The sequence below is a fragment of the Gymnodraco acuticeps genome, unplaced genomic scaffold (genome assembly GCF_902827175.1).
Source record: "Gymnodraco acuticeps unplaced genomic scaffold, fGymAcu1.1, whole genome shotgun sequence".
NCBI classification, from domain to species: domain Eukaryota; kingdom Metazoa; phylum Chordata; class Actinopteri; order Perciformes; family Bathydraconidae; genus Gymnodraco; species Gymnodraco acuticeps.
In genome coordinates, this window is record NW_022990512.1 from 332,898 (window position 1) to 360,065 (window position 27,168).

The 27,168-nt window shown below is 44.0% G+C and overlaps 2 protein-coding genes across 2 annotated transcripts in view; both read left to right on the forward strand.

The window, feature by feature from the left end:
- Positions 1 to 15: 15 nt before the first annotated feature.
- On the forward strand, positions 16 to 16,146 carry LOC117553182. The gene is made up of 5 exons (XM_034227000.1): positions 16 to 149; positions 321 to 525; positions 5,640 to 6,006; positions 8,107 to 8,185; positions 15,806 to 16,146. Exons 1-5 carry the CDS (start codon positions 107 to 109, stop codon positions 16,144 to 16,146), a joined length of 1,035 nt encoding a protein of 344 aa, XP_034082891.1. The 5' UTR covers positions 16 to 106.
- Positions 16,147 to 16,277: 131 nt separating this feature from the next.
- The window catches only part of LOC117553194 (M1-specific T cell receptor alpha chain-like), a 37,513-nt gene continuing 26,622 nt past the window's right edge, over positions 16,278 to 27,168 (forward strand). The window contains exons 1-2 of the mRNA XM_034227005.1: positions 16,278 to 16,404; positions 16,522 to 16,822. Of these exons, the coding sequence (XP_034082896.1) occupies positions 16,362 to 16,404; positions 16,522 to 16,822 (344 nt within the window). The 5' untranslated portion in view covers positions 16,278 to 16,361. The remainder of the gene's footprint in view (positions 16,405 to 16,521; positions 16,823 to 27,168) is intronic.

Here is a 27,168-nt window from a genome sequence, read left to right on the forward strand (position 1 = left end):
GAGCTTCATGACTGACACGTCTCTGATTCCAGCTGTGAACATCAGACCAAACACAACTCACTAAACGTTTCCATACTGAACAACCACAGCTTTCCCCTCTGTGAACATGGAGAAACTGGCTGCAATTCTGCTCTGTTCAGCTCTCATAGGTACGTATGTTTCTGACAGGAGAAGGGGAACTATGAAGACTTTTTTCAAAGCATTACACATCCAGTTTGGATTTTGGATTAACGCTTTACAGCAAAGTTGTTTTTTCACTAAGGGATTGATGGGTTTGTGACTTTGGAGCTGTAATGATAGCATGATGTTTTTCTCTCCAGGTAACAGCTTGGAAGATGCTATTACTGCCATCAGTGCTGAAGTGTGTTCCTCAGAGGGCCGTAGTGTTACTCTGTCCTGTACATATTCAGTTCAAGCTGATAATCTCCAGTGGTACAGACAGGATCCTGGATCAGCTCCTCAGTTCCTCCTCCTGATCACTGACACAACAATCTATCTATCTATCTACTTTTTACTTCACTATGTGTATTTTTACAGATTGACTGACATAGCAGATTTAGGATATTAATACACAATATAAATCGACACACATTATATTATAGATGAAGCTACCCAGTACTCTATAAAGTCATTCAAATAAACCCCACCTTTACCCCCATCAATCATTTTAACAACTGAAAATACCTGGTGCTTAAAATGGCCACTTTGCATAACGCATAGTTTTACTTTTTACGTAAAGTATTTTTTTTATGCTAATACTGTTTGACTCTTATTGAGGTTACATTTGAATGCAGGAATTTGACTTTGTTTACACTGCAGTATTACTACTTTTACTGAAGTAAATGATGAGAGTACTTCTTCCCCCTCTGGATTGCTGACTCATTATATGCTTTGCTCCACAGCTTCTTCCTGACGGACACCAGCTCCTCCTCTTCAAAGTTTCCAGTCCATTAGACAGACTCTTATTCTCTTGCAGATATCATGTATCATGTATATCCATACAGATTGAGGTATAATCAATACTATTTCTGAAAAATCAATGGAGAATTGTGAAAGGATAGAGCAACCTGACAAATCCAAACACCTCACCACATCATCACATGTATTCCAATAGTACTCCCTTCATGCTGTTCATGAGTCAAATGATACAACAAATGCCCGATTTCATGTGGGCTCGAAAGCCTGAGGAGGAAATCATGGTTTCAAAGAGTCAGCTGATAACCAGCTTTGTAGTTCCTGTTATATCTGATCAGGAGCTTTAGTTTTTCCTGATAGGCCTCCATTAGACTCTTTGTTTATTCCCCTATCAACATCTCTATGGAGCTAACCAATCAGAGCAGACTGGGCTCTGGTTTCAGACAGAGGGTGATAAGAGGTGCTGCAGCACAGGCAGTATGAACATCTACAAATTCTGACATTTTTCTGAATATCTCAAAATGTTTACTTTTTCTAAAGTGTTTTTTTTTCTCCAGAAGAAACCCCGATATTGTGATTTTCCCCTGAATATCTCAACTTTTGACTTTACGGGGAAATATCAACAGTTTGAGTTTTTTATAAATTCAAAGATTTCTGAAAGAATCATAAAAAAGACATTTTTGACTTTATTTATCCTGAAAATATCGATGACTTTCTTTTTCTGAACATAACCGAATTCTGACTTATTTCTGAGAATCTTGGAATTCTGACTTTTTAAAGAACATTTCAGAATTTGGCCCTTTCCCCTGATAATGTATGCATCTGAAAAGATGTAGAGGGTATCCCAAACGTGCCTAAATCCTCCACCACACACACATTTAACAATACTCAATAAATCCATCAAAGATCACACCGAGGCTCTGGAGTCAGCAGCAGGTCTGAGAGAGAGAAGGCTTCCTGGAGCTCCTCCTTTAATGCTCTGGCTGCTGATAGGCCAGCTGAGGGTGAGGGGATCCAATCAGCCGCCAGTCTGAGGTGCTCAGGCAGGTTCTGATCAGCTGCTGATTACCTGCAGGGAAACACAGGGGAAAAGAGAGAATAGCAGGAGGACACAACAACAGCTCGCCTGCTGGCACCACGTAACACTGAGACAGAGTCATTCATAGAGTTCACATCTTCTGGTTCAGTGTAGAGTTGGTTAAGACCTGAAAAGGTGAACATGTCCAGCAAGTCTTAAAGAGTCCCTGTTCCTCTCTCTGTGGTGTTCCCTTTCCTGGGGGGTATACTACGAAGCAGGATTTTCGCTTAGCCGGCAAAATTCAGGGAAAACTCCGGCTTTCCGGTCCTACGAAGCTGGTTCTCTTTTTAGCGGGCTAGATCTCCATGGTAACTTATGCTTAGCGGCTAACCTGGTCTATCCCAAGATGGAGCCTTGAGGAACCCCACATGTCATATTTGTCAACTCAGATGTTTATTTACCGATAGAAACAAAGTTGTTTCTGTCCTTTAAGTAGGATTCAAACCAATTTAGAACTGTTTCCGAAAGTCCCACCCAGTGTTCCAGTCGGTCTAGTAATATGCTGTGGTCAACAGTGTCAAACGCAGCACTGAGATCTAATAATACTAACACTGAAGTTCTGCCACTGTCTGTGTTTAAGTGGATGTCATTAAAGACCTTTACAAGAGCAGCCTCAGTGCTGTGTGACTGGAACACATCAAAACAGTTATCAAGTGCCAAAACAGCTTTTTAGCTGTTGAAAGCCATTTTTCCAATTATTTGACCCGTCCTATAAATGTTCATCAGTGAAGCGCCTAGATTGTTCTTTAAGAGTGGTTTGATGACTGCAGATTTCAGGGACTGTGGGAATAAATATGAAAAACAGGAAGTGTTGGTCCATCTGAGACCTGTACTACGAAGCCGGATTTTCGCTTAGCGAGCTAACTTCAGGGAAAACTCTGGGTCCCCGGTCCTACGACGCTGGTTCTCTTTTTAGCAGGCTAGATCTCCATGGTAACTGATGCTGAGCGGCTAGCCTGCCCCGGAGCAGGTTAGGTTGCAGGCTAAGAGCTCAACTCAGTGAAAGCACCGCCTGCTGACCAATCAGAGCTCAGTGTGCGGAGTTTAAAGCGATCAAGTCATATTTCAGGATAGAGGAAATACAGAAAAGCTGCCGTTGCCGGAAAGACGGCCGGCAACAATCAGCGACTGTGTGAACGTGAACATGAATAGAATATCAGCTCCATCTTCAGAGCAATCTGACTATTATAACATTAGCGTTAAGAAAGCTTACTTAAATATCTGCCACAACATAAGTAACCGGATCAGAGTAACATTAAGTACAGTCCGCGGCATATCACTTCATAATGTATCATCTCCTGATCTGAGTCAGCTGAGCCGTATCTGGCCGTGCAACACTCACAGCGTCACAGACTGGATGCAGAAGGATTATTTTAAGCAACACATTAAGTTGACGAAACACTCGAGACAAATGTAGGCTAATTAAAGTCAAATCGTGTTTTAGACGCGGCAGTGATATCATAAACCTGTTAATTTCTGCATTCAAACACTTTTTCTTTTGCCAGCTGTATTCACCTGGCTTTTATCCTGAATAAAGTGTTTAAGTCATGGATGTTTAAAGTTTAACTTCTTCATTTTTGACTAGTATTAAAGTTCACTTTTCATTCAGGAAGTATGACGCTGCGCTGTCAGTACGCTTCTCCATGTTTGTGATTGGTAAAATGCTCCAGATACCACCCCTTTCATGTGAACGCGCAACTAACTAGATAGGACACGGCTGGCTTGAGCGATCCACTTGATAACCAGCGTCGTAGTACCGTTTAGCGAGAGCGCGTATGTTTTGGATTAGGCCAACCGGCTAACTCAAACATATCCAGGTTAGGTTGAACCAGCTTCGTAGTATAGGCCCCTGTAGTGTCTTCTATAGGTGCCTGTAGCGACAGCAGGAAACAAACTAAGTCGCTGAGAGGCTGAGGCCGGGCCTGTTTGCTGTTGTATGACACGTTAAAAAAGTACTCGCTGAGATCTGAAGCTCTGTTTCGTGGTACGGTAGTTTCATGAAAAAACTCGGTGATCAGACATACTGTATACATTGTTAGAATCCAAGCAATTGTAACCTTGCGGTCAACAAAAAAATACAACGGCCCTGTGTCACCCTCTCTTCCACACACACACACCTCACACAGGTGAACAGGATTATAATGAGTGCCACCCATACCCATGTGACCCAAGCCAACCAATCAATATTGATCATGGCTCCTACAGTGCATGTTGTCATGGCCTGGCAGAAAGGACACGATGTAAAGAAAGATAAGTACTTGTGGGTTATCTGTCGCCACTTTTTTCAAGGTTAATCATCGATACAATTTAATCGATGCAGATACTGGAGTCCAGACGCAGAATATCCAACACTTGTGGGGATCAACAAGCGTCACCGAGGAACTGCCCGACACCATCTTGTCCCCTATTATCCTCTTCTTCATCAATATATCACAGGTCTCAGATATATACAGAGCCTGTCTCTGATTGACTGACTGAACATCCACCTGAGGGAGTCTCTCTCTGTTAAACATCAATCATTTGTGATGATACAGTAATGTACTTTACCCGCTTGATAATTTGAAATCTATGATGTGGATAATTATGTAAATGATGCTGTATGATGTCCTTTTGTTGTTCTATTTATGTTTTTATGTTTCATGTGGAACTACTTGAGCAGGTCTCCCTTGAAAAAGAGATCAATGATCTCAATGGGATTTATCTGTATAAATAAAGGTTTGAAATGAAAATTAACAATTGCTCCCTACCGTACAAACACATGTACTGTCTTTGATTCACATCCACAGGTTCAAATGTTTAACTGAGTCAGTGAATCTGGCCTTTTGTCACAGGCTGAAATAAAAGTAAGTAGTCTCCATGAACTTAAAATACGTTCTTTTCAGTTTTTCTGTGAGTCTGTGATTTCACGTGGTGTACCACAGGGTTCAATCCTAGGTCCTCTCACTTTGTCATTGGATTCAGTTTATCTTTAAGCACAATGTGATAATATGTTATATTGGAACAGCAGCTTGTGTTGTGGTGTTCAAGACCTTTTAAATAAAAAGTGTGAATCAATATTCTGATTAGATTAAGATATTTTTAAGCGGATTTATCTCTCGATGAAACACCTCTCACTAATCTGACTTCACCTTAACCCCCGTCATTGTAATTGCTAAGTTTTTGTACATTTCAATGTATGTGTCAGTGAGAAGCACAAAGAGAACTAAATGTTTTAAATATGAGAAAAGTATTTTGATGGCTTGAAACTAGTAAAACATGATTCTCTGGCCCCGCCCACTGACGTTAATATCAACCAATGAGATGATCTGTGAGATGTCTGAGGAACTAAAAGCACAATCATCTGATGTTGAGGAGAAGGGCTGAGCAGCAGAGAGGCTGTTTCCTGCTTCACTTCTGCAGGAGGAGAACTCATCTGCTGACTGTTTGACTTCAACATCTCCAAAGACATGTTGCTTTACCTCTGTTTACTCTTCTCTCTCTTCATAGGTGAGTGTTGGAACAGAGACAAAGTCTCATTCAACCCGCTGTATTAGCCAGAGATTTCATACCTGGAGGTTTGATTGTGTAAGGCAGCAACCGTTGTGATCTATGAAGACATTTGGTCATGTTTTATCTCAAACTGATCAAAGATGACAGGAAATTGAAGAGCCTCCGTTGAGTCTCTTAATGTTAAATTCTCCTGCAGACTAACTGACATGAGTAATTCTCATTTTGCAGCCCTGGGCTCCATGAACAGCATAAAGCCAGAAAGAAGTGAAGAACATGTTGCAGAGGGCAGAAACATCAGCCTGACATGTAAATATGAGGGGGCTATCTACAATATCCAGTGGTACCGACAATACCAGAGATCCAGACCAGAGTTCCTGCTCCACATCACAGAGGCAGGAGGGATCCATCCCACTGAGTCTGATTTCTCTGCTCACATTGACAAAACAGAGAAACGAGTTGATCTGGAGATCATCTCAGCTAAAGAGACAGACTCTGCTGTGTACTACTGTGCTGTGAGGCCCACAGTGACAGGAAACACCAACACTCTGTACACAAACCTCAGGAGCACAGACAACACAATACTGCCCAACATCCATGAGAGGGAGCCTCTTTCTGACAAACATCAATAGTTTGTGATCATACTGTTCTATTTCGTATATGGCTTCGCCCTCTAAGGCTATCGCTATTGGGTTATCCCTCTGTGCCCCCGTGCAGCACTGAAACACTTGTAGTCCACGCCCACCCGCCAGGTGGGCCCCACCCTCGGGCCTCCTTCCGGTATAAATAGGAAGGGTTCCCGGCAATCTGCTCCCTCTTTTCTTCAGCAAACCAGCACAGTTACTGAAGCACAGCCTACCTGTGGTCAGAGCACGCATACGCGGCTCTAAACCAGCAGGTAGCATGCACACACTGCGCTCCCCTCCCCTCGGGCGACAGGAAGCGGAGAGCGGACGCTCTTGCTGCTGTGGCCGAGGAGGACGATTGGCCCGTCCAGGCTTACGAGCCCGCGGACGGGGCCTCGTGTCCCTGGGGCCGAGTGCCGGGCAGGAGTCCGAGGACCCACAGTTCAAAGGGATACAGGAGACACGCCTGTCATCCCGAGAACAGTGGCTTACGCTCCAAGCAGAGCTACGGGAACTTCTGTTGAAAGAGGCTATTTCCAGGGTTCCCCAGGAGGAAGAAAATCAGGGCCAGCTGCCTCCAATCTGTTGATTAGTAGGCAGCAGGGTTCGCTGCAGAGGCCTGGTGGTTATGACTTTTCGGTTATTAAACCACAGACCTCGCGGCATTCCTCTGTCCGAGATACGCCACCTACACACGGTCACAATAAGCCCATGAGCGCCGTGGTAACGCCTCATGTGGATATCACTGCACACACCTCCACCCATCCTCTGAGCGTGTACATGATGAGAGTCGGAGTGAAATGCAGCGTGTGGAGGCCTCCTCACAGCCCTTTCGCTCTAGGCCCACCTTGGGTTGCCTCACGGGCAGCGGCGGCGAGGACTCTGGCGTGGCTCGTCGTCATGACGATCACAACACATCTCGAGCATGTGCGCCCGCTCTCAGAGTGTTTCTCGGCGTGGCAGCGTGTGTCTGATGGACAGATGGATGAGCAGGCTGATCAGCAGAGAATACACCCTGCAGTTCGCCTCCCCCCCCCCACAGTTCAATGGGATACAGGAAACACTCTTGTCCTCCCAGAAGCTATGTCTTGCGCTCCAATCCGAGCTGCTGGAACTCCTGTTGAAAGAGGATATTTCCAGGTTTCCTCAAAGGGAGGAAAATCAGGGGTTTTCACTCCCGTTATTTTTCTAATCCCGAAAAAGACTGGGGCAATGAGACATCCTCGATCTGTCAGTATTCCACATGCTGACGATCAAACAGGTGCTGGAATGTGTTCACCAGGACGACTGGTTCACTTCCACCTGAAGGATGCATACTTCCACCCATCATCCCGAAACACAGGGAATTCCTGCGGTTTCTCATTTCAGGGAATATCAGACCAGACAATCGTCTGCCGTTTGGATATTTCCTGGCTCCTCCCATTTTTGTGTAGAGAAGGCTGGAGCCGCTACACAGAGGAGGGATGAGAGGGTGGTTTCCTCTGGACGACCTGCTAGTTGCTGGCTCGCTCCAGGGAGGAAGTCGCTTTACAGACGGTACATCTCGTATCGCATCTGTCAAAGCCTGGGTTTCATAACAAGTTGGAAGAAGAGCTGTCCTCTTCCCTCTCAGACAAACGTTTATCTGGAGTGGAATTAAAAACTCAGCCAGCAGCAGAGCGCTCTCTGGCAGCGAGTGAGAAACTGACAGCTCTCCTCCGGCGTGTCACAACCCACACAGCCCTCTCCGTGACGCAGCTGCTCGGCATTAGCGTCAGCTGGTCACAGGGGGGATTCCCCTGGGTCTTCCCCACAGGGGGAGTCTCCAGAGGTGCTTCATTCACTGCAGAAGCCTGCTGTTTTAACCTATTGGTTTATAAACTGCAGAGCTCGAGGCATTCCTCTGTCCCAGATATGCCTTACACACGGTCATAATAAATCCACGAGCACTGTTATAACGCCTCGTGTGGACAGCATACACACACCTCTCATCCTCTGGGCGTGTACGCGCCTCATGATGAGAGACAGAGTGGAATGCAGCGTGTGGAAACTGCCTCGCAGCTTTTTTGCTTCACGGGCAGCAGCGGCGAGGGCGTGGCACGTCACCATGACGACCATTACACAGTACAATCAAACATGTGTTGATTTGCACAGACAAAAGGCCACGGCTATGGAAGCAGTCTACCTCAATCGCCAGGGAGGAGTACGATCTGCGCAGCTTCTGAACGCGAGGGGCTCGCAGAACGCAGCAGCCGTTGTATGCGAGGAGTATGGAGACTCAGACCGGTGTCACGCACACTGGCGACTCAGTGGGATTTGGCTTTGGTGTTACGCGCACTAAAGCAAAGCCCCATTTGAACCTGATCAGGTTCCCCTTAACTGTATTCAGCCAAAGTAGTACTGCTTTTGGCTCTATCAGAGAAAAGGGTGAGTGATTTGTCTGCTCTCTCTGTGGCTCCGTCATGTCTCCGGATCCAAGGAGATGCAGTTCAGCTGTTTTACGCCCTAACCCGGCTTCATGCCTAAGGTCATCACAACTCTTTTAGGTCAAGAGTGATCACCCTGGCTGGCTTCTTCCCCCCTCCTTACAGGTCGAAGGAAGAAGCCACATCTCATCTCCTCTGTCCGGTGTGCGCGCTGTCCTGCTATGTGGTGCGCACGGCGGCATTGCGCCGTTCTCAGCGCCTGTTTGTGCACTACAGAGAGCGCTCGATCGGGCAACCTCTGTCTGCACAACGGCTGTCACACTGGCTGTGTGAGGCTGTGTCGCAGGCATATGTCTCCTCTGGGGTGGAGCCCCCGGAGAATATCAAAGCGCACTCCACCAGAGGAATTTCCTCCTCCACGGTGTTGCGCGGAGGAATGTCAGTGGAAGATATTTGCACGGCTGCATCTTGGTCTTCCCCCTGTTCATGTATTCAATTTTATTTGAGGGATGTCTCCCTTTCCTCTCTGACGCACCCTGTACTGGGTGTCCTGTCAGAGTGAGTGACGTCAGGGATCCAGCTGTGCGCCTCTCTCCTGCCTCGCGGCACACATGCCCCTTTCACACCAGCGCTTTTTCAGCTCCGGCTCCGGCTCGGAGCTGGAGCTGAAAAGCGCCGGTTTTTCCTGTTCACACCGCAGCGGCGCCGGCTCTTAGCTCCGGAATCCGGTTCACTTCCAGCTCTAAAATATTGTCGGTCTAGAGGCAAGAGCTTCGGAGCTAAGAGGTGGCGTCGCTTACGTCTCTCTTACGTCGAGGCGTGCAGGAAACTAAACCCACCTCCCCTGAACATGGGTCGACTGTCATGCCTGCCTACAAGCAGTAGTGCTTATAAACACACTTTATAAAGTCAGGCAACACTAACCAGGCTTCGTGTGATTCTGTTTATTTGTACCTTACCTTCACCATCCGTTCACTGTTATTGATCATTGTGGAGAGAGGCAGACGTGTTGTTTTGTATTATAGCAGCTATCGGATGGAATCAATACATGGGCTGCACAGGTTGTCGTGTCCGACTATCACAAGTAGAATCATAATAAAAATACGCCGGTAAAATGTGCCTGTAGAAAACGGTTTATGCCACAATAGGATAGCAATAGCAAGTAGTCAGTTTAGCTTTGGTTGCTATGCTAACATCACCCATTTTATACCAGAGAAACTTTCATAACAGCGTTGTGATACCAAACAGCGTCAATTCAGACGGACACACATTCACTTAGGCTAAGGGGAACTGGGGATATGTATCAGCTGCTTGTGTGAGTCGGACAGTGAATACTTTAGAGCGGCCGCGGCAGTGTGAGCTAACCGGGAGCTAACGGGAGAATAAACTCCCGTGGAAGAGCAGCCAGCACTGCAGCGGTCGGTAAATGCTGCAGAAACACATTAATAAACAATGAACCACGGCACTCTGGAGCAAAGTATAAGGTTGGAGAAGTCGTTATTCAATTTATTCTGGCTTCGTGTGATTAAAAGCAACACGATCATCGACCCGACGCAGTTCCCCGTTGTTGTTGTGAGCGCCGTAATGCCGTTGGGGAGCAAATCAGCGATGTAAACGGTGACGTCATGACGCAGCAGCGGCAGCACCAGTCGGGCTCTGGGCGGTGTGAACAGAGCGGGAGCAGAAAAGCGAAACCGGAGCTGAACCATAAAAGCTCTAGCTCGGAGCTAGAAAGGGAAAAGCGCTGGTGTGAAAGCCGCAACAGAGAGCGGCCCTTTTTCCCCCTCGTATGAGAGGGATGTTCCCTTTACTCTGACACACTTCGTACGGAGTGCCGGTCAGAGTGAATGACGTCAGGGATCCAGCTGAGCGCTCTCCTACCTGGCTGACACGGAGAGAGCGGCTGTTCCCCCTCTTTGATCGCAGGACAAGGTGGGACCTTCGTCTCTACTTTCTCACAGCGGTCGGTATGTATTGTTCCCAGCATTCACCCCGTCAGGAAAACAGGTATGTTTGCTCCAGGGACGGGGATGTGCCATTACGCATGGCACAACAGGCAGGGGGGTGTTATTAAGCAGGTATGTCTGTACTTCTAGTGCCGGACGGACCCAGTGGGGCGCAGACTACATCATGCTTCGCCCTTAACCCAATAGCGATAGCCTTAGAGGGCGAAGCCATATACGAAATAGAACTGAGGTTACCTACTGTAACCCAGCTTCTATGAGTATTGGCGCAGCCCTCTAAGCGCTGGGCCCCACTGGCTCTACGAATAGCTGAAGAAAAGTTATTTTGTATGGGAGCAGATTGCCGGGCACGCTTCCTATTTATACCGGAAGGAGGCCCGAGGGTGGGGCCCACCTGGCGGGTGGGCGTGGACTACAAGTGTTTCAGTGCTGCGCGGGGGCGCAGAGGGATAACCCAATAGCGATAGCCTTAGAGGGCGAAGCCAATACTCATAGAAGCTGGGTTACAGTAGGTAACCTCAGTTACAAGCTGGCTCTGCTTGTAACCCAAGGACAACAGTTCCACACTGGAGTTGTCCAAAACAATCATTTATTTTTATCCAACACAGTGGTTCCAACAACAATAAAACAGAACAAAGGAGCGGTGTCCTGCTGCACCGAGCAGGGCAGCTGAGAGAGAGCGAGAGCCTGTTCTGCAGCCCTCTTATATCCTGGAATCAAGTGCCACAGGTGGGTCCCATCACTGCTGATTACAACAAACACACAGGTTACAGCAGCACCACCTGGTGGACAACCACAGGGTTGTCACAATACAGTAATGTCATTTGCCTGCTTGATCATTTCTAAGGGTTTAGGTCAGGTATATAAATGTATGAACAATTTTGAACTACCATACAAACACATGTACTGCCTTTGATTCACATCCACAGGTTCAAATGTTTAACTCAGTGAATCAGGTTAAACAGAGGTTGAAATCAAACTAAGTAGTCTCCATGAACATAAAACAAGTTGTTCTGTTTTTCTGTAAGTCTGTGACTTCATGTGCTGTACAAATGTATCAGATTCAGATCATTTTAAACAGATTTCTCTCTCGATGAAACACCTCTCACCAGTGGTGTAGTGGGGATTTATTTACTGGGTGGACGGGGCGGGGGGAGAGACACTATGGACGCGCTCGTGAACTGTCAACTGGGGGGGGGGGTACACTGTGGACCTCTGTGGACCTCTGTGGACCTCTTGCGCCTGTCAGCGTAACTTACATGATGCCGTTTAAAAAATATAATAATAAAGGGCGATGCCGGCCTTTCTGCGTGACTGTCACTCAAGTGCGGGACATAGTCTCAATTTGTGGGATGCGGGACAAATGATAAAAACACTGTGTGTGCAGTCCCGCACAAAGAAAGTACTTCATTGTATTGTGGTAGTAGGTGTAAGACTACTGAGTCCAGCACTATCAATATCATTAAGAAATAATGGTAACATTGTCTTTTTATCACTCAGAAAACATGCATTATGTACTATGGAGGGGACTCTGACAGAGGATTACTCACAAAGTACACCGTAAAAGTACTTCATTTTATTTCTGTGTTGTGGTGTTCAAGACCTTTTATATGTTGGGTATGAAGTACAATTCTTCTTATATTAAGATCATTTTAAACAGATTTCTCTCTCGATGAAACACCTCTCAGTAATCTGACTTCACGTTAACGCCCGTCATTGTTCCGTTATTTTACTGACTGATCAAACACTTTAAATCACATCTCTCAAGAAACTGGTACACATCACACACTCAAGTTTTGATTGCTTTTGTTTTTCCATCTATCTCCATCTTCTTCTCCCGCTTATCCGTGGTTGGGTCTCGGGGTATCAGTTCCAGCAGAGAGCCCCAAACTTTCTTTTCCCTGGCGACATCAACCAGCTCTGACTGGGGGATCCCAAGGCACTCCCAGGCCAGCGAAGAGATATAATCCCTCCACCTGGTCCTAGGTCTACCCCTTGGTCTCTTCCCAGCTGGACGTGCCTGGAACACCTCCCTAGGGAGGCGCCCAGGTGGCATCCTAACTAGGTGCCCGAACCACCTCAACTGGCTCCTTTCGACGCGAAGGAGGAGCGGCTCAACTCCGAGTCCCTCCCTGATGACCGAACTTCTCACCTTATCCCTAAGGGAGACACCAGCCACCCTGCGGAGAAAACCCATCTCGGCCGCTTGTATCCGCGATCTCGTTCTTTCGGTCATGACCCATCCTTCATGACCATAGGTGAGGGTAGGAACGAAAATGGCCCGGAAGACCGAGAGCTTTGCCTTCTGGCTCAGCTCCCTTTTCGTCACAACGGTGCGGTAAAGCGACTGCAGTACCGCTCCCGCTGCTCCGATTCTCCGGCCCATCTCACGCTCCATTGTTCCCTCACTCGAGAACAAGACCCCGAGATACTTGAACTCCTTCACTTGGGGTAAGGACTCATTCCCTACCTGGAGTGGACAGTCCATCGGTTTCCTGCTGAGAACCATGGCCTCAGATTTGGAGGTGCTGATCCTCATCCCAGCCGCTTCACACTCGGTTGCGAACCGATCCAGTGAGTGCTGAAGGTCGCAGACCGATGAAGCCATTAGAACCACATCATCTGCAAAAAGCAGTGGTGCAATCCTTAGTCCACCGAACTACAGACCCCCTCCCCCATGACTACGCCTCGAAATCCGATCCATGTATATTACAAACAGGATTGGTGACAAAGCGCAGCCCTGGCGGAGGCCAACCCTCACCGGAAATGGGTCCGACTTACTGCCGAGGACCCGGACACAGCTCTCGCTTTGGGAGTACAGAGATTGGATGGCCCTGAGTAGAGACCCCCTCACCCCATACTCCCGCAGCACCTCCCACAGTACCTCCCTGGGAACTCGGTCATACGCCTTCTCCAAGTCTACAAAACACATGTAGACCGGATAAGCGTACTCCCAGGCCCCCTCCAGGATCCTTGCGAGAGTAAAAAGCTGATCCGTCGTTCCACGACCAGGACGGAATCCGCATTGTTCCTCCTCAATCTGAGGTTCGACAATCGGCCTGACCCTCCTTTCGAGTACCTTAGAGTAAACTTTCCCGGGGAGGCTGAGTAGTGTGATGCCTCTGTAATTGGCACACACCCTCTGATCCCCCTTTTTAAATAGGGGAACCACCACCCCGGTCTGCCACTCCTTCGGTACTGTTTCCGACTTCCACGCAACGTTGATGAGACGTGTCAACCATGACAGTCCCTCAACACCCAGAGCCTTCAGCATTTCCGGGCGGATCTCATCCACCCCCGGGGCTTTGCCACTGTGGAGTTGTTTGACGACCTCAGTGACCTCCCCCCGGGAGATTGGTGTTGATCCCCCGTCATACTCCAGCTCTGCCTCTAACATAGAGGGCGGAGTTGTCGGGTTCAGGAGTTCCTCAAAGTGTTCCTTCCAACGCCCTAACACTCCATCAGTTGAGGTCAACAACGTCCCATCCTTACTGTACACAGCTTGGATGGTTCCCTGCTTCCCCCTCCTGAGGTGTCGGACAGTTTTCCAGAACAACTTTGGTGCCGCCCGAAAGTCCTTCTCCATGTCTTCTCCGAACTTCTCCCACACCCGCTGCTTTGCCTCGGCCACGGATGAGGCTGCTGCCCTTCGGGCCTGTCGGTACCTTGCAACTGCCTCGGGAGTCCCCCGGGATAACAAATCCCTGAAGGCCTCCTTCTTCAGTCGGACGGCTTCCCTGACCACCGGTGTCCACCAGGAGGTTCGAGGGTTACCGCCCCTTGAGGCTCCGAGGACCTTGAGACCACAGCTCCCCGCCGCGGCTTCGGCAATAGAGGCTTTGAACACCGACCACTCTGGTTCAATGTCCCCAACCTCCACAGGAATGCCCGAAAAGCTCCGCCGGAGGTGTGAGTTGAAGGCCTCCTGAACTTGGGCCTCCTCCAGACGTTCCCAGTTCACCCGAACTACACGTTTGGGCTTACCAGGTCTATCCAGAGGCTTCCCCCGCCACTCGACCCAACTCACCACCAGATGGTGATCAGTTGACAACTCCGCCCCTCTCTTTACCCGCGTGTCCAAAACATACGGCCTCAGGTCCGATGATACGATAACGAAATCGATCATGGACCTTCTGCCTAGGGTGCTCTGGTACCACGTACACTTATGAGCATCCTTATGTTCGAACATGGTGTTTGTTATGGCCAATCCATGACTAGCACAGAAGTCCAGTAACAAACCACCACTCCGGTTCAGATCAGGGGGGCCGTTCCTCCCAATCACGCCCCTCCAAGTGTCTCCATCATTGCCCACATGTGCGTTGAAGTCTCCCAGCAAGATTAAAGAGTCCCCTTCAGGAGCCCCATACAGGACTCTTTCCAGGGTCTCCAAGAAGGCCGTATACTCTGAACTGCTGTTGGGTGCATAAGCACACACAACAGTCAGAGTTTTTCCCCCCATAACCCGCAGGCGTAGGGAGGCGACCCTCTCGTCCACTGGGGTAAACTCCAACAACGAAGCACCTAACCGGGGACTTGTGAGTATCCCCACACCCGCCCGGCGCCTCACACCTTGAGCAACTCCGGAGAAGAATAGAGTCCAACCCCTATCCAGAAGTAAGGTTCCAGAGCCGACGCTGTGCGTAGAGGTGAGCCCAACCAGATCCAACTGGTAACGCTCCACCTCCCGCACAAGCTCCGGCTCCTTCCCCCCCAGAGAGGTGACGTTCCACGTCCCCAAAGCCAGCTTCTGTCGCCCGGGTCTGGTCCGTCGAGACCCTCCGCTTTCACTGCCACCCTTCTGGCAGCGCACCCGACCCCATTGATGTTTCCCGTAGGTGGTGGGCCCGCGGGACGGAGAAGCGGAGGTGTTGCCCACGTTGCCTTTTCGGGCTGGGCCCGGCCGGGCTCCGTGGCTTTTGTTTTTATCTTTGTAAATTACAATTCTCTGTTGGTCTGTGATTTATTGTGGTGTACCACAGGGATACATCCTAGGTCCTCTGACTTTTTATTTACAGACTGCCTTTGGATCTGTTACCCAGGAGGAAGTGTAACTGAGAAGTGAAATACAGATCTAAGAGGAGACCGAGAGATTCAGGGAGGAGCTAAGATGTTCCTGAACCATAGAAGAGAGAGGAACTTCCATATTCACCAGAGTTCAACACAGACCATCATCACCTTCATTCAACATGCTGTCATTACACTATTATTTACATTCCCTACTGTTAGTTTCCATTCTAAGAGGTACGTAACTTTCTGCATAAACACGTTAACTTCTAATGTTGATCAAATGTGATCTATTAACTGAGTCTTTTGAATTACTCCTCTCTTCAGGGGTCAGCTGTGAAGATCTCACTGCATTACAGAGAGAAGAGTTCAGTCCAGAAGAGAGCTCTGTTTCTCTCTCCTACAGATACTCCAAACAAGCAACTGTTGTTGATAGTTTCTTCTGGTATCGACAATATCCAGGAAAACCACCAGAGTTCATCATCTCTCATTTAGGAACTGGAAACATTATGAATAATCTGATCCCTGGACTGAAGATTAAAGTGCAGTCAAACCAAATCAATATGAGCCTCTCCTCTGCTGCAGTGACAGACTCTGCTGTGTTCTACTGTGCTGTGAGGCCCACAGTGACAGGAAACACCAACACTCTGTACAAAAACACCAGCTGACACACTGACAAGCTGCTGGAAGCCTTTTCTCCACACTGTTGTACCGAGCTGTTCACCTCCACTAGAGGGCCACATGATCAAGTAGGCGGTGCACGTCTTCTGCACTGTGTTCAACCATCCAGTCAATAATAAGTGCTGCTGTGAAGAGAACCATCCTCACACTGAATGCTGAACATCAGCTACTTCCTGCTGCTGATTTAAACCTTGTTGTAGAGATGGAACATTGGCTGTGGATTATTCTTGCTGCTCTCTCCTTTGGTAAGATAGAAACTACAACATGTTTCTAGGTAACTGTTTAAAGCTACTGATTGTTCTCCTTTAATCCTTCATCTGTATTGATTCATCTCTTCCTCTGAATGGTCTCTTCTTCCCCAGAGTGTAAAGGACAAGACACAGTGACCCAGACAACAGGAGAAGTCAGCGCTACTGAAGGAGACACAGTTACAATTGACTGCACATTTAAGACAACTGACAAATATCCCTATCTGTTCTGGTACAAACAAGAAGTCAATGGTTACCCAAAGTACATGTTGATGCGTTGGACAGGAACTGGAGAGAATGCTGTAGAGTTCCAGAAAGACAGATTTGATGCTACAATCAACGAGACATCAGTTCCTCTGCAGATCTCCTCTGCTGCAGTGACAGACTCTGCTGTGTACTACTGTGCTCTGAGGCCCACAGTGACAGGAAACACCAACACTCTGTACAAAAACCTCTGGAGCAAAGACAACACAGTACTGCCCAACATCCACCAGAGGGAGCCTCTCTGTCAGACTTCAGCAGAGTTTATCAGTCCTCTTTATACTCTCTGTAGCTCAGAGTTTCTCAACCTGCAGATATGATGCATCTGGTTATCTCAGTGTTGCTGGCTGCTATGAGTCTTGGTATGAACTCTTTGAAATCAGTCCAACGTTGAGATGATTCTCTAACATGTCCCTGATACTGTTTGTTGCTGTTTTACCCGGAAGTCCCTCAGTGGCAGCCATGATAAGTGCTGTTCCAATTCTCCAAATGAAAGGAAAGGAGGTTTCAAACTTCCTTTATAACCTCCTTTAGCTTAGGAACCACTGGACCTCCCTCACCGAAAGGAGAGGAGAAAATGCTGCCCCACAATGCATTGCAGCCGCAGCATTTGCCGTCACTCAACAGTCGGCCGTTCACGGAAACAACCGATTATGACGGAGAAATGATATCATGAAAGTTACGGTGCTCATTAAGCTAAACGTATGTGGTAAGTTGCCAAAGTGCTTTGTTCTGAACGTTCATCAGTATTATAATCAAAGAGAGAAATATGAACGTTAGTTTTTACTAAAATGATCAAATAAAGTCAACATCTCACAGTCTTCACTGAGCTGTGTGGAGTTTGTTCAACTTGTAAAAGATGTTTGAATGGTGATATACACAGTGATAGATGTTAAGGACTAACGTTTATAATAAATACATCTGTATTGATTTAAGATCTTTTCATCAATCATACGTATTGGGATCATTTGTATTAATGTGGACCGGAGGGAGAGGGGGACGAGCAGAAGCTTCACTTTCCTTTTTATTTCAATTCCAGCTTTGGTCCTGAAGAATCTGTTTCTCTGTTGTCCACGTTCATAAAGCATAAAGCAGCAGCGTCAGAGCACAGAGTCTCTAGATGAGTTCACAGGAGTCCCTCGTTCTTATTGAACATCCATGTTGTAGTCCGCTGTATAGAAAACTGTAGTTTCCATAGTTTCCCCACAGCAGCAGACGCTCATTCAGGACGTCCGCTGGCGAATCAGAAACACGACGGATAGTGAAAGTGCAGTCGATTCTCTAAAGTACCGCAGTCTCTTCTCCTAAGTCCTTTTGAATTCTCCTATCCACTATCCCTTAACCCCGTGACCTTTCACTCAGAGGTCAAGGAATAGACGATAGGGTTAGATGTTAGGAGCTGATTTGTTTACTATTGGACCGCAACCCAACTCTGTACAAAAACTTTTGGAGCAAAGACAACACAATACTGCACAACATCCACCAGATGGAGTTTCTCTTCGTTAGACTTTAGGAGATCCGGCAGTGTCTCAGTCAGTAGGGGCTTGGACTGTGTGCCGTAGGGTCGCCGGTTCAAGTCCCCGAACAGACCTAAAAATGGAGTGTGGACTGCTACTTGGAGAGGTCCTAGTTCACCTCCTGCCCTGCCGTGGTGCCCTTTAGCAAGGCACCGGACAACCCCCTTCCCCCCCAACTCCCATTGCTCCCCGGGCGCTGTACAATAGCTGCCCACTGCTCCTAGTACTAGACTCCTGGTTCTAGACTCCTGGTACTAGGATGGGTTAAAAGCAGAGAACACATTTCACTGTGTGCTGTGTGCTCTGCATGTGTGACCATTAATAATAATAATAATAATAATAATGATGATACTTGTATAGCGCTTTTCAGGAAACTCAAAGACGCTTTGACAGAGAATTAAAAAAAAGAAAAGAAACAGAAAAAGAGGGTTTCATCCCATGCCCATAGGAGATAAGACATCTAACGTTCTAACGACATCTAAGCTTCCTTTATCTTCACTGCTTGTTCATTCTCTATCTCTGAAATACATATTTATATGTTGGTCTGACTCTCTTATCCAAATGGTTTTCTATATTAAAAGATAAGTATTCTTTTTTAATAAATCACATTTATCTCACAGAACCTGTATGTGTGTTGCGGACTTGCAGGTTTATGATCATACTCTCTGAGTGTTGTGGGAAGAACTGAAGGAGTTCAGGGTACCAGGGTCATTCATATATTCAGTCTATCTGTAACCAGATGAAGAACTTCCACCATGTACTCGGCACAAACTCAAACACATCCTCCAGAGAGTGCTGCTCTCTGCCATGTTGTCCCATGTTAGCGAGTGTGTACCACAGGGTTCAATCCTAGGTCCTCTGACTTTTTATTCACAGACTGCCTTTGGATCTGTTACCCAGGAGGAAGTGTAACTGAGAAGTGAATTACAGATCTAAGAGGAGACAGAGAGATTCAGGGAGGAGCTAAGATGTTCCTGAACTATAGAAGAGAGAGGAACTTCCATATTCACCAGAGTTCAACACAGACCATCATCATCACCTTCATTCAACATGCCGTCATCACTGATGTTTCTTATCATTTTAACAGGTATGTTCGATTGTTATGGAATTTATTTAGTCACATGTTTGATGTGATTTATTTCTTCAGGCTTGTGTAACATAAAATAAAACGTTTTTTTTATTTTAGGGGTCAGCTGTGAAGATCTCACTGCATTACAGAAAGAAGAGTTCAGTCCAGAAGGCAGCTCTGTCACTCTGTCCTACAGAGCTGATAAAGGCGTTAGCTTTGGGGATTATTTCTTCTGGTATCGACAATATCCAGGAAAACCACCAGAGTTCCTCGTCTCATCTGTTTCAGGCAGTGTAGGAAAACTTGGAATGGAGATCAAATCAAATCAAATCAATCTGAGCATCTCCTCTGCTGCAGTGACAGACTCTGCTGTGTTCTACTGTGCTGTGAGGCCCACAGTGACAGGAAACACCAACACGCTGTACAAAAACCTCTGCAGCTTCTCCCTGAACATTCACACACTTCAGATCCTCTTTTTTTTAACAACATCACCATCAAGTGGACACCTCGAACAGTACAACTTCTCAAAGTGACACACGTTCAACCTGAGGGAGACTTCTGAGATGAAGAGCAGTTTTTTTCAAATCCAAACAGCTGACCACATAAACACAGTGTCTCACAGTAGAGACACTACATACTAATATGAACCTGAACATGAGCAGACAACATGTTGGCTTGAGAGAGTTCAAGAGACGGACACAAGATGGTGCCGTCTACACGCTGACAAGCCACAACTAAAAAGGTTCTCAAATTTGTATTTTGGGCCAAGTCCAAACCGACCCCTTCCCACCATCAAACCCTCCAACAGGAAGTTATCAAACCCTCCAACAGGAAGTTATCAAACCCTCCAACAGGAAGTTATCAAACCCTCCAACAGGAAGTTATCAAACCCTCCAACAGGAAGTTATCAAACCCTCCAACAGGAAGATATCAAACCCTCCAACAGGAAGTTATCAAACCCTCCAACAGGAAGATATCAAACCCTCCAACAGGAAGTTATCAAACCCTCCAACAGGAAGTTATCAAACCCTCCAACAGGAAGTTATCAAACCCTCCAACGGGAAGATATCAAACCCTCCAACAGGAAGTTATCAAACCCTCCAACAGGAAGTTATCAAACCCTCCAACAGGAAGTTATCAAACCCTCCAACAGGAAGTTATCAAACCCTCCAACAGGAAGTTATCAAACCCTCCAACAGGAAGATATCAAACCCTCCAACAGGAAGTTATCAAACCCTCCAACAGGAAGATATCAAACCCTCCAACAGGAAGTTATCAAACCCTCCAACGGGAAGTTATCAAACCCTCCAACGGGAAGATATCAAACCCTCCAACAGGAAGTTATCAAACCCTCCAACAGGAAGTTATCAAACCCTCCAACAGGAAGTTATCAAACCTCCAACAGGAAGTTATCAAACCCTCCAACAGGAAGTTATCAAACCCTCCAACGGGAAGATATCAAACCCTCCAACGGGAAGTTATCAAACCCTCCAACAGGAAGTTATCAAACCCTCCAACGGGAAGATATCAAACCCTCCAACAGGAAGTTATCAAACCCTCCAACAGGAAGTTATCAAACCCTCCAACAGGAAGTTATCAAACCCTCCAACAGGAAGTTATCAAACCCTCCAACAGGAAGTTATCAAACCCTCCAACGGGAAGTTATCAAACCCTCCAACAGGAAGTTATCAAACCCTCCAACAGGAAGTTATCAAACCCTCCAACAGGAAGTTATCAAACCCTCCAACAGGAAGTTATCAAACCCTCCAACAGGAAGTTATCAAACCCTCCAACGGGAAGTAATCTGCTGAGAAACTACAGGCAGACTTGAGTCTTCAGGAGGAGGTTTGGAGTTGTGTTTAGGAGTTAATGAACGCCTCTTTAGGACGGTCCTGGGCTTGAGGAGTATCCTGAACCGTGGACGGGATGTTGGTGAGTGTTCATCTCAAAAACACAAAAACTATCGAAATGTTGATTTTAATTAAATGTATTACGCCAACAGATTACACATCTTTGGATTAGGTTCGTTGAAACCACTCATGAAGTTCAACTAACCTAATACTATTATCTGTTGACAGAATACTTTTAATTAAAGTCAACCTTTTCTCAGTGTATCGGACATAAAATATTGGGCTTTTTATATTTTAGTATTTTCTAAACGACTAAAGCTACTTTCTTTGCCGAGGTCTGAATCTTGAAGAATAAAAACTAAAATACCAGTTCCTAAAAAAAACACAGAAAAAGGGGATGAATGTATAATTTGGAACAAAACGAGCGTCTGATTAAGTAAATATTTATATTATATTTATAGAACGATGATGCAGCAGTTTTTGTCACAGTGTGATCAGAGGCTTTATTTCGGCAGAGGAACCGGACTCACTGCTGACTCTGGTGAGATTATTATTTCTCTTTTATAGCATTGTTTAGTTGTGACTCCGTATGCATTTAACAAGGCAAGGCAAGTTTATTTATATAGCACTTTTCAACACAAGGCAATTCAAAGTGCTTTACAAAAAATGAAAGAGATTAAGAAAATGGCATTTAAAATCAGTCATTAAAAAGAAAAGCTAATAAAATAAACATTAAAAGAAAAAGTACATGGATAAAAGTTACAGTGCAGTCTAAGATATGAATAGTTCAATTAAAAGCAGCGACAAAAAGAAAAGTCTTCTTGCTGGATTTGAAAGTAGTCAGAGTTGCAGCGGACCTGCAGGTTTCTGGGAGTTCCAGATATTTGGAGCATAATAACTGAACGCTGCTTCTCCATGTTTAGTTCTGACTCTGGGGACAGAAAGCTGACCAGTCCCTGAAGACCTGAGAGATCTGGATGGTTCATCATTTAGCAGGAGGTCAGAAATGTATTTTGGGCCTAAACCATTCAGTGCTTTATAAACCAGCAGCAGTATTTAGAAATCTATTCTTTGACACACAGGAAGCCAGTGTAAAGACTTCAGAACAGGAGTGATCCACTTTCTTAGTGTTAGTGAGAACTCGAGCAGCGGCGTTCTGAATTAACAGACGTGTTTTCTGTGGTTTTGCTTCTCGTTCTGGTTTCTACCTCTCTTCAGACTCTCTGAGGGCTGGTTTGCATTATCTAGATGTTAGCGGAGTGTTTCTGTCTTCAAAAATTAATAATTCAAACTCGAAAATCATCAGAAAAAATATGAATGTTTAAAAACATTTTCCAAAAAAAAGACAAAACCTTGATATTTAATTGTACGGCGTCAATTATTTAACATTTTATTCTAAAAATATTCTGAATTTAATTCTGCGACAAAACTTTTGTAAAATCTGACAAGAAAATTAATACTAATATTTTAAAGTAGAATTAAGACTTTTTGAAGCGGCTGGTTTTTGTTCAGCCGTCAGTCACGGTGCGAGAGGAACTACGGAGAAAATGATTTTCGGGAGAGGAGCTCGGCTCGTAGTGGACTCAGGTAACCTGGAGACGTATAATGATATTATTTAAAGATTGGAAAAGAATTCAACAATTAAAAAAAAGCAAAAAAATCCTTATTTGATCAGTTTTGTGATTTAAAAAAAAATAGTCACAAAAGATTTCAATTTGAAAAATGTATTTTTTTTTACTCTGAATGAAAATAAAAAACTGCAATAAACCTAAAATATAGAAAAACATGTTTCTAAACTTTAACATTATTATACAAAAGTACAAAATAAAGTGAGAACAGGATCAACGTGCTCTTAAATAAATAACGGTGAACATTTTTGCACAAATTCTATACAAAAATCTGCAAAGTCATTGGTTCATTAGTTCATACAGTTCAACCTAATACTACTATCTGTTGACAGATAATCTGTTAATTGACAACAATCTGCAAAGTCACAAACAAATGAATGTTTGAACAAATTGAAAATGTAATCAAAACAAAAACATTTGCCAAAGGAAAACAACATTTAAACACATTACAATTAAAAACTTTAAATAATAATAACAATGAATGAATGAATACAAATAGAGCACCTGTATCTTTTTAAAAAGCATGATAATAGTTTTTAGATTTGTGTTAAAAAAATCACAGAAAATGTAGATTAAATTATTTGACCAGCTTCTTTGAGTTTTAACCTCTGGATAATAAACTGACACTTATCAAATAGATAAGGTTTATTTTGGGGGTTTTCAGTCAGACCTCCGACACAGTGTGACGAGAGGGACGGACAAAGTGATATTCGGGGGGGGAACTCGGCTGGTGGTCCACTCAGGTAACCTGGAAACATTTTAAATATACTAAAACGTTTCTCTAGATCGTTAAAATGTAATAAATCCATACCTTAACATTTCATATATAATACATATTAATAATCAGAAGTCTCTAATGGTAAATCCATGTTTTTCTGAATGGACTTTGGTTCAGAGAGGTGTACAGTAAATATACAAATATACATATTATTCATGATATACCTTCATTTTGATATATCATCTTTATAACATAACAAACTGCATTTATGACGAAGCCATAAATAGCTCAGATTTAACAAAATGACAATAACAATTAACAAACATAACTTTTTTTATAGCATTTTATATAGTTATCATTAATTAGTTGTATGGGTTTGTTAAGACTTTTTTAACTTGACAGAAGTCTGTGTTTTAAAATCCATGTTTTTCTGAGTGGAGTTGGTTGAGTTTGTGTCATGGAGCTTCACGCTGTGTGACTACGGGAGGTTCAGATCAGATAGTCTTTGGAAGAGGACCCAGAGTAACCGTGGAAACCAGTGAGTACTGAGATACATCATAAATACATTCAAAGGAACTCGTAGTTTTCTGTGATGCAGCTTGAAAGCATCAAATGCCAGGAGCTAATAAAACACAACAAATGAACAATATGTCAAAAAACACGAAGATTTAAAAACGTTTTCATGAGCAGAAAGAGCGTAGAGCATTACGAGTAAAAACAACAATACGGTGACATTTAATTATAATATATATTAATAATCAGAAGTCTCTGAAGTGAAGTGGATGTTTGGCTCAGTTTGTGTCGTGGAGCTTCACGCTGTGTGACTACGGGAGGTTCAGATCAGATCATCTTTGGAGGAGGAACCAGAGTAACCGTTGAAACCAGTGAGTACTGAGATACATCATAAATACATAAAAAATAACTTGTAGTTTTCTGTGATGCAATTTGTTAACGAGTATCAATAAAATGTCAGGAACATGTCAGGATACAAACCCAAAGATTTGAAAACGTTTTAATGAGCAGAAAGACCGTCGATAGCATTATAAATAAACACATCAATACGGTCACATTTATTTATCATATATATTAATAATCAGAAGTCTCTCAAGTTCAATCTAGTTTGGTTGAGTTTGTGTCATGGAGCTTCGTGCTGTGTGAATGATGGAGGAACTAAGATCACCTTTGGAAGAGGAACCAGAGTAACCGTGGAAACCAGTGAGTAAAGATATCAATTATACAACATTTCAACACAAACTTTAATGTTCTACAGATGTATCAAACTAGTATTTAAAAATATTTAAAAACGCGTTGTCGTCTGGACCCGAATCTATAACACAAGGTTTTTATCAGACTTTATATATATATATATATCAGTACCTTAACATTTCATATAATAACATATATTAATAATGAATGGTTTGAAGGGAATATAATGACTGGTTAGTTCAGAGAGTTTGTGTCATGGAGCTTCGTGCTGTGTGAGTACTGGTGGAGGAGCTAAGATGATCTTTGGAAGAGGAACCAGAGTAACCGTTGAAACCAGTGAGTAAAGATATCAATTGTAAATAAATTAGCAATCATTTCTAGTTTTCTGAACTGCGATTTGCGAACCAGTATCTATGAAATGTCAGGAACTAATAAACCCCAAAGATGTAGAAATATTTTTTTAAAACATGAAGATTTGAAAACGTTTTTATGAGCAGAAGGACTCTAATTAAATAAATCAATACCATAACCTTTGATATATGATGTATATTAATAATCAGAAGTCTCTGAGGTGTAATCCAGTTTGTGTGATGGAGCTTCGTGCTGTGTGACTGGTGGAGGAGCTAAGATCACCTTTGGAAGAGGAACCAGAGTAACCGTGGAAACCAGTGAGTGCTGAGATAAATCATACATTTAAAATAACTTGTATGATTATAAGCTGTGATGCAACTTGTTAACGAGTATCTCTAAATTGTCAGGAGATAGGAAATTAAAATTAATTTAAGAAAAAATAAGATTTGAAACCGTTTAATGAGCAGAAAGATTCTCGAGATCGTTCAAATGTATTAAATCACTACCTTACCATTTGATCTGTAATATTTATTAATAATTAGAACTCTGTTTGGTTGAGTTTGTGTCATGGAGCTTCGTGCTGTGTGACTACTGGAGGAGGAAATTATAAGATCACCTTTGGAAGAGGAACCAGAGTAACCGTGGAAACCAGTGAGTACTGAGATATATTATATTATATATTAAACATCAATTAGAAATAACTTGTAGTTTTCTGCTGTAACTGAAAAACCAGTATCTGTAAAATGTCAGGAACAAAGAAAAGCCTAAAAATCCCAAACGATTACAACATTTAAAACCGTTTTAATGAGCAGAAAGGCGTCTGGATCGTTAAACAATCAATACGGTAACATTTAATATATAATATAAATTAATAATCAGAAGTCTCTGAAGTGAAGTGGATGTTTGTCTGAGAGGAGTCTGGTGGAGTTTGTGTCATGGAGCTTCGTGCTGTGTGAATACTGGAGGGAATACTAAACTCATCTTTGGAAGAGGATCCAGAATAACCGTGGAAACCAGTGAGTACTGAGATACATATATTAAATATTACTAATACTTAGTGTTTACTTTACTGTACTGATAGATATATTTGATGCAAAGGATCTTTAAACACAAAGCAGAATGAAATTGTTTTATTATCGAGCCTCTGGACTGCAGTTTGGAAATCACAACGATTTGAATGAGTTTTTAGAAGACAGATTTAATGCTAACATGTAAATTACTAATCTGTTTTAAATGGATGCAGAGACTTTCTTTAACTTGAGGAGAAAAATAAAACCAGGATTAAAATAAACTTGTTATCTGCAGTTTGAAAAGCAGAACTAATTCAACATCAGGAACTAAAAACACGTTCATTAAGTCTTTAAGTTAACTTATAATAAGTGGATGTTTGTCTGAGTGGAGTCTGGTTGAGTTTGTGTCGTGGAGCTTCGTGCTGTGTGAATACTGATGGAGGATTTAAGATAGTCTTTGGAGGAGGAATCAAAGTAACCGTTGAAACCAGTGAGTAACGATATATATTATAAATATTATTCATAACAATAATTCAAACTTAAATGTTTTACAAACGTATGAAAACAGTGTTTAAAAATATTTAGCAGCGTGTAGTTATCTAGACAACAACTGAAAATAATAAAACACAAAAGATAATTAAATGCAAATATGTTTTTATCATATTTGATCAAATAACAGTACCTTAGCATTTTATATATATTAATAATTAGAAGTCTTTAATGTTAAAATCAGGTTTGTCTGAGAGGAGTTTGGTTGAGTTTGTGTCGTGGAGCTTCGTGCTGTGTGAATACTGGAGCTCAAAAACTCATCTTTGGAAGAGGAACCAGAGTAACCGTGGAAACCAGTGAGTAACAATATAAATTGTAATTCAATTAGCAATCATTTGTAGTTTTCTACTTCAACTTAAAACCACCTTAAAAATCCTGAACCATTACAAAATCTAAAAACGTTTGAATCGGCAGAAAGACGTCCGGATGGTTAAACAATAAATACGGTAACATTTAATTAATAATCAGAAGTCTCTCAACTTGAATCCAGTTTGGTTCAGTTTGTGTGATGGAGCTTCGTGCTGTGTGAATGCTGGAGCTCAAGCTAAGATAACCTTTGGAAGAGGATCCAGAGTAACCGTGGAAACCAGTGAGTACTGAGA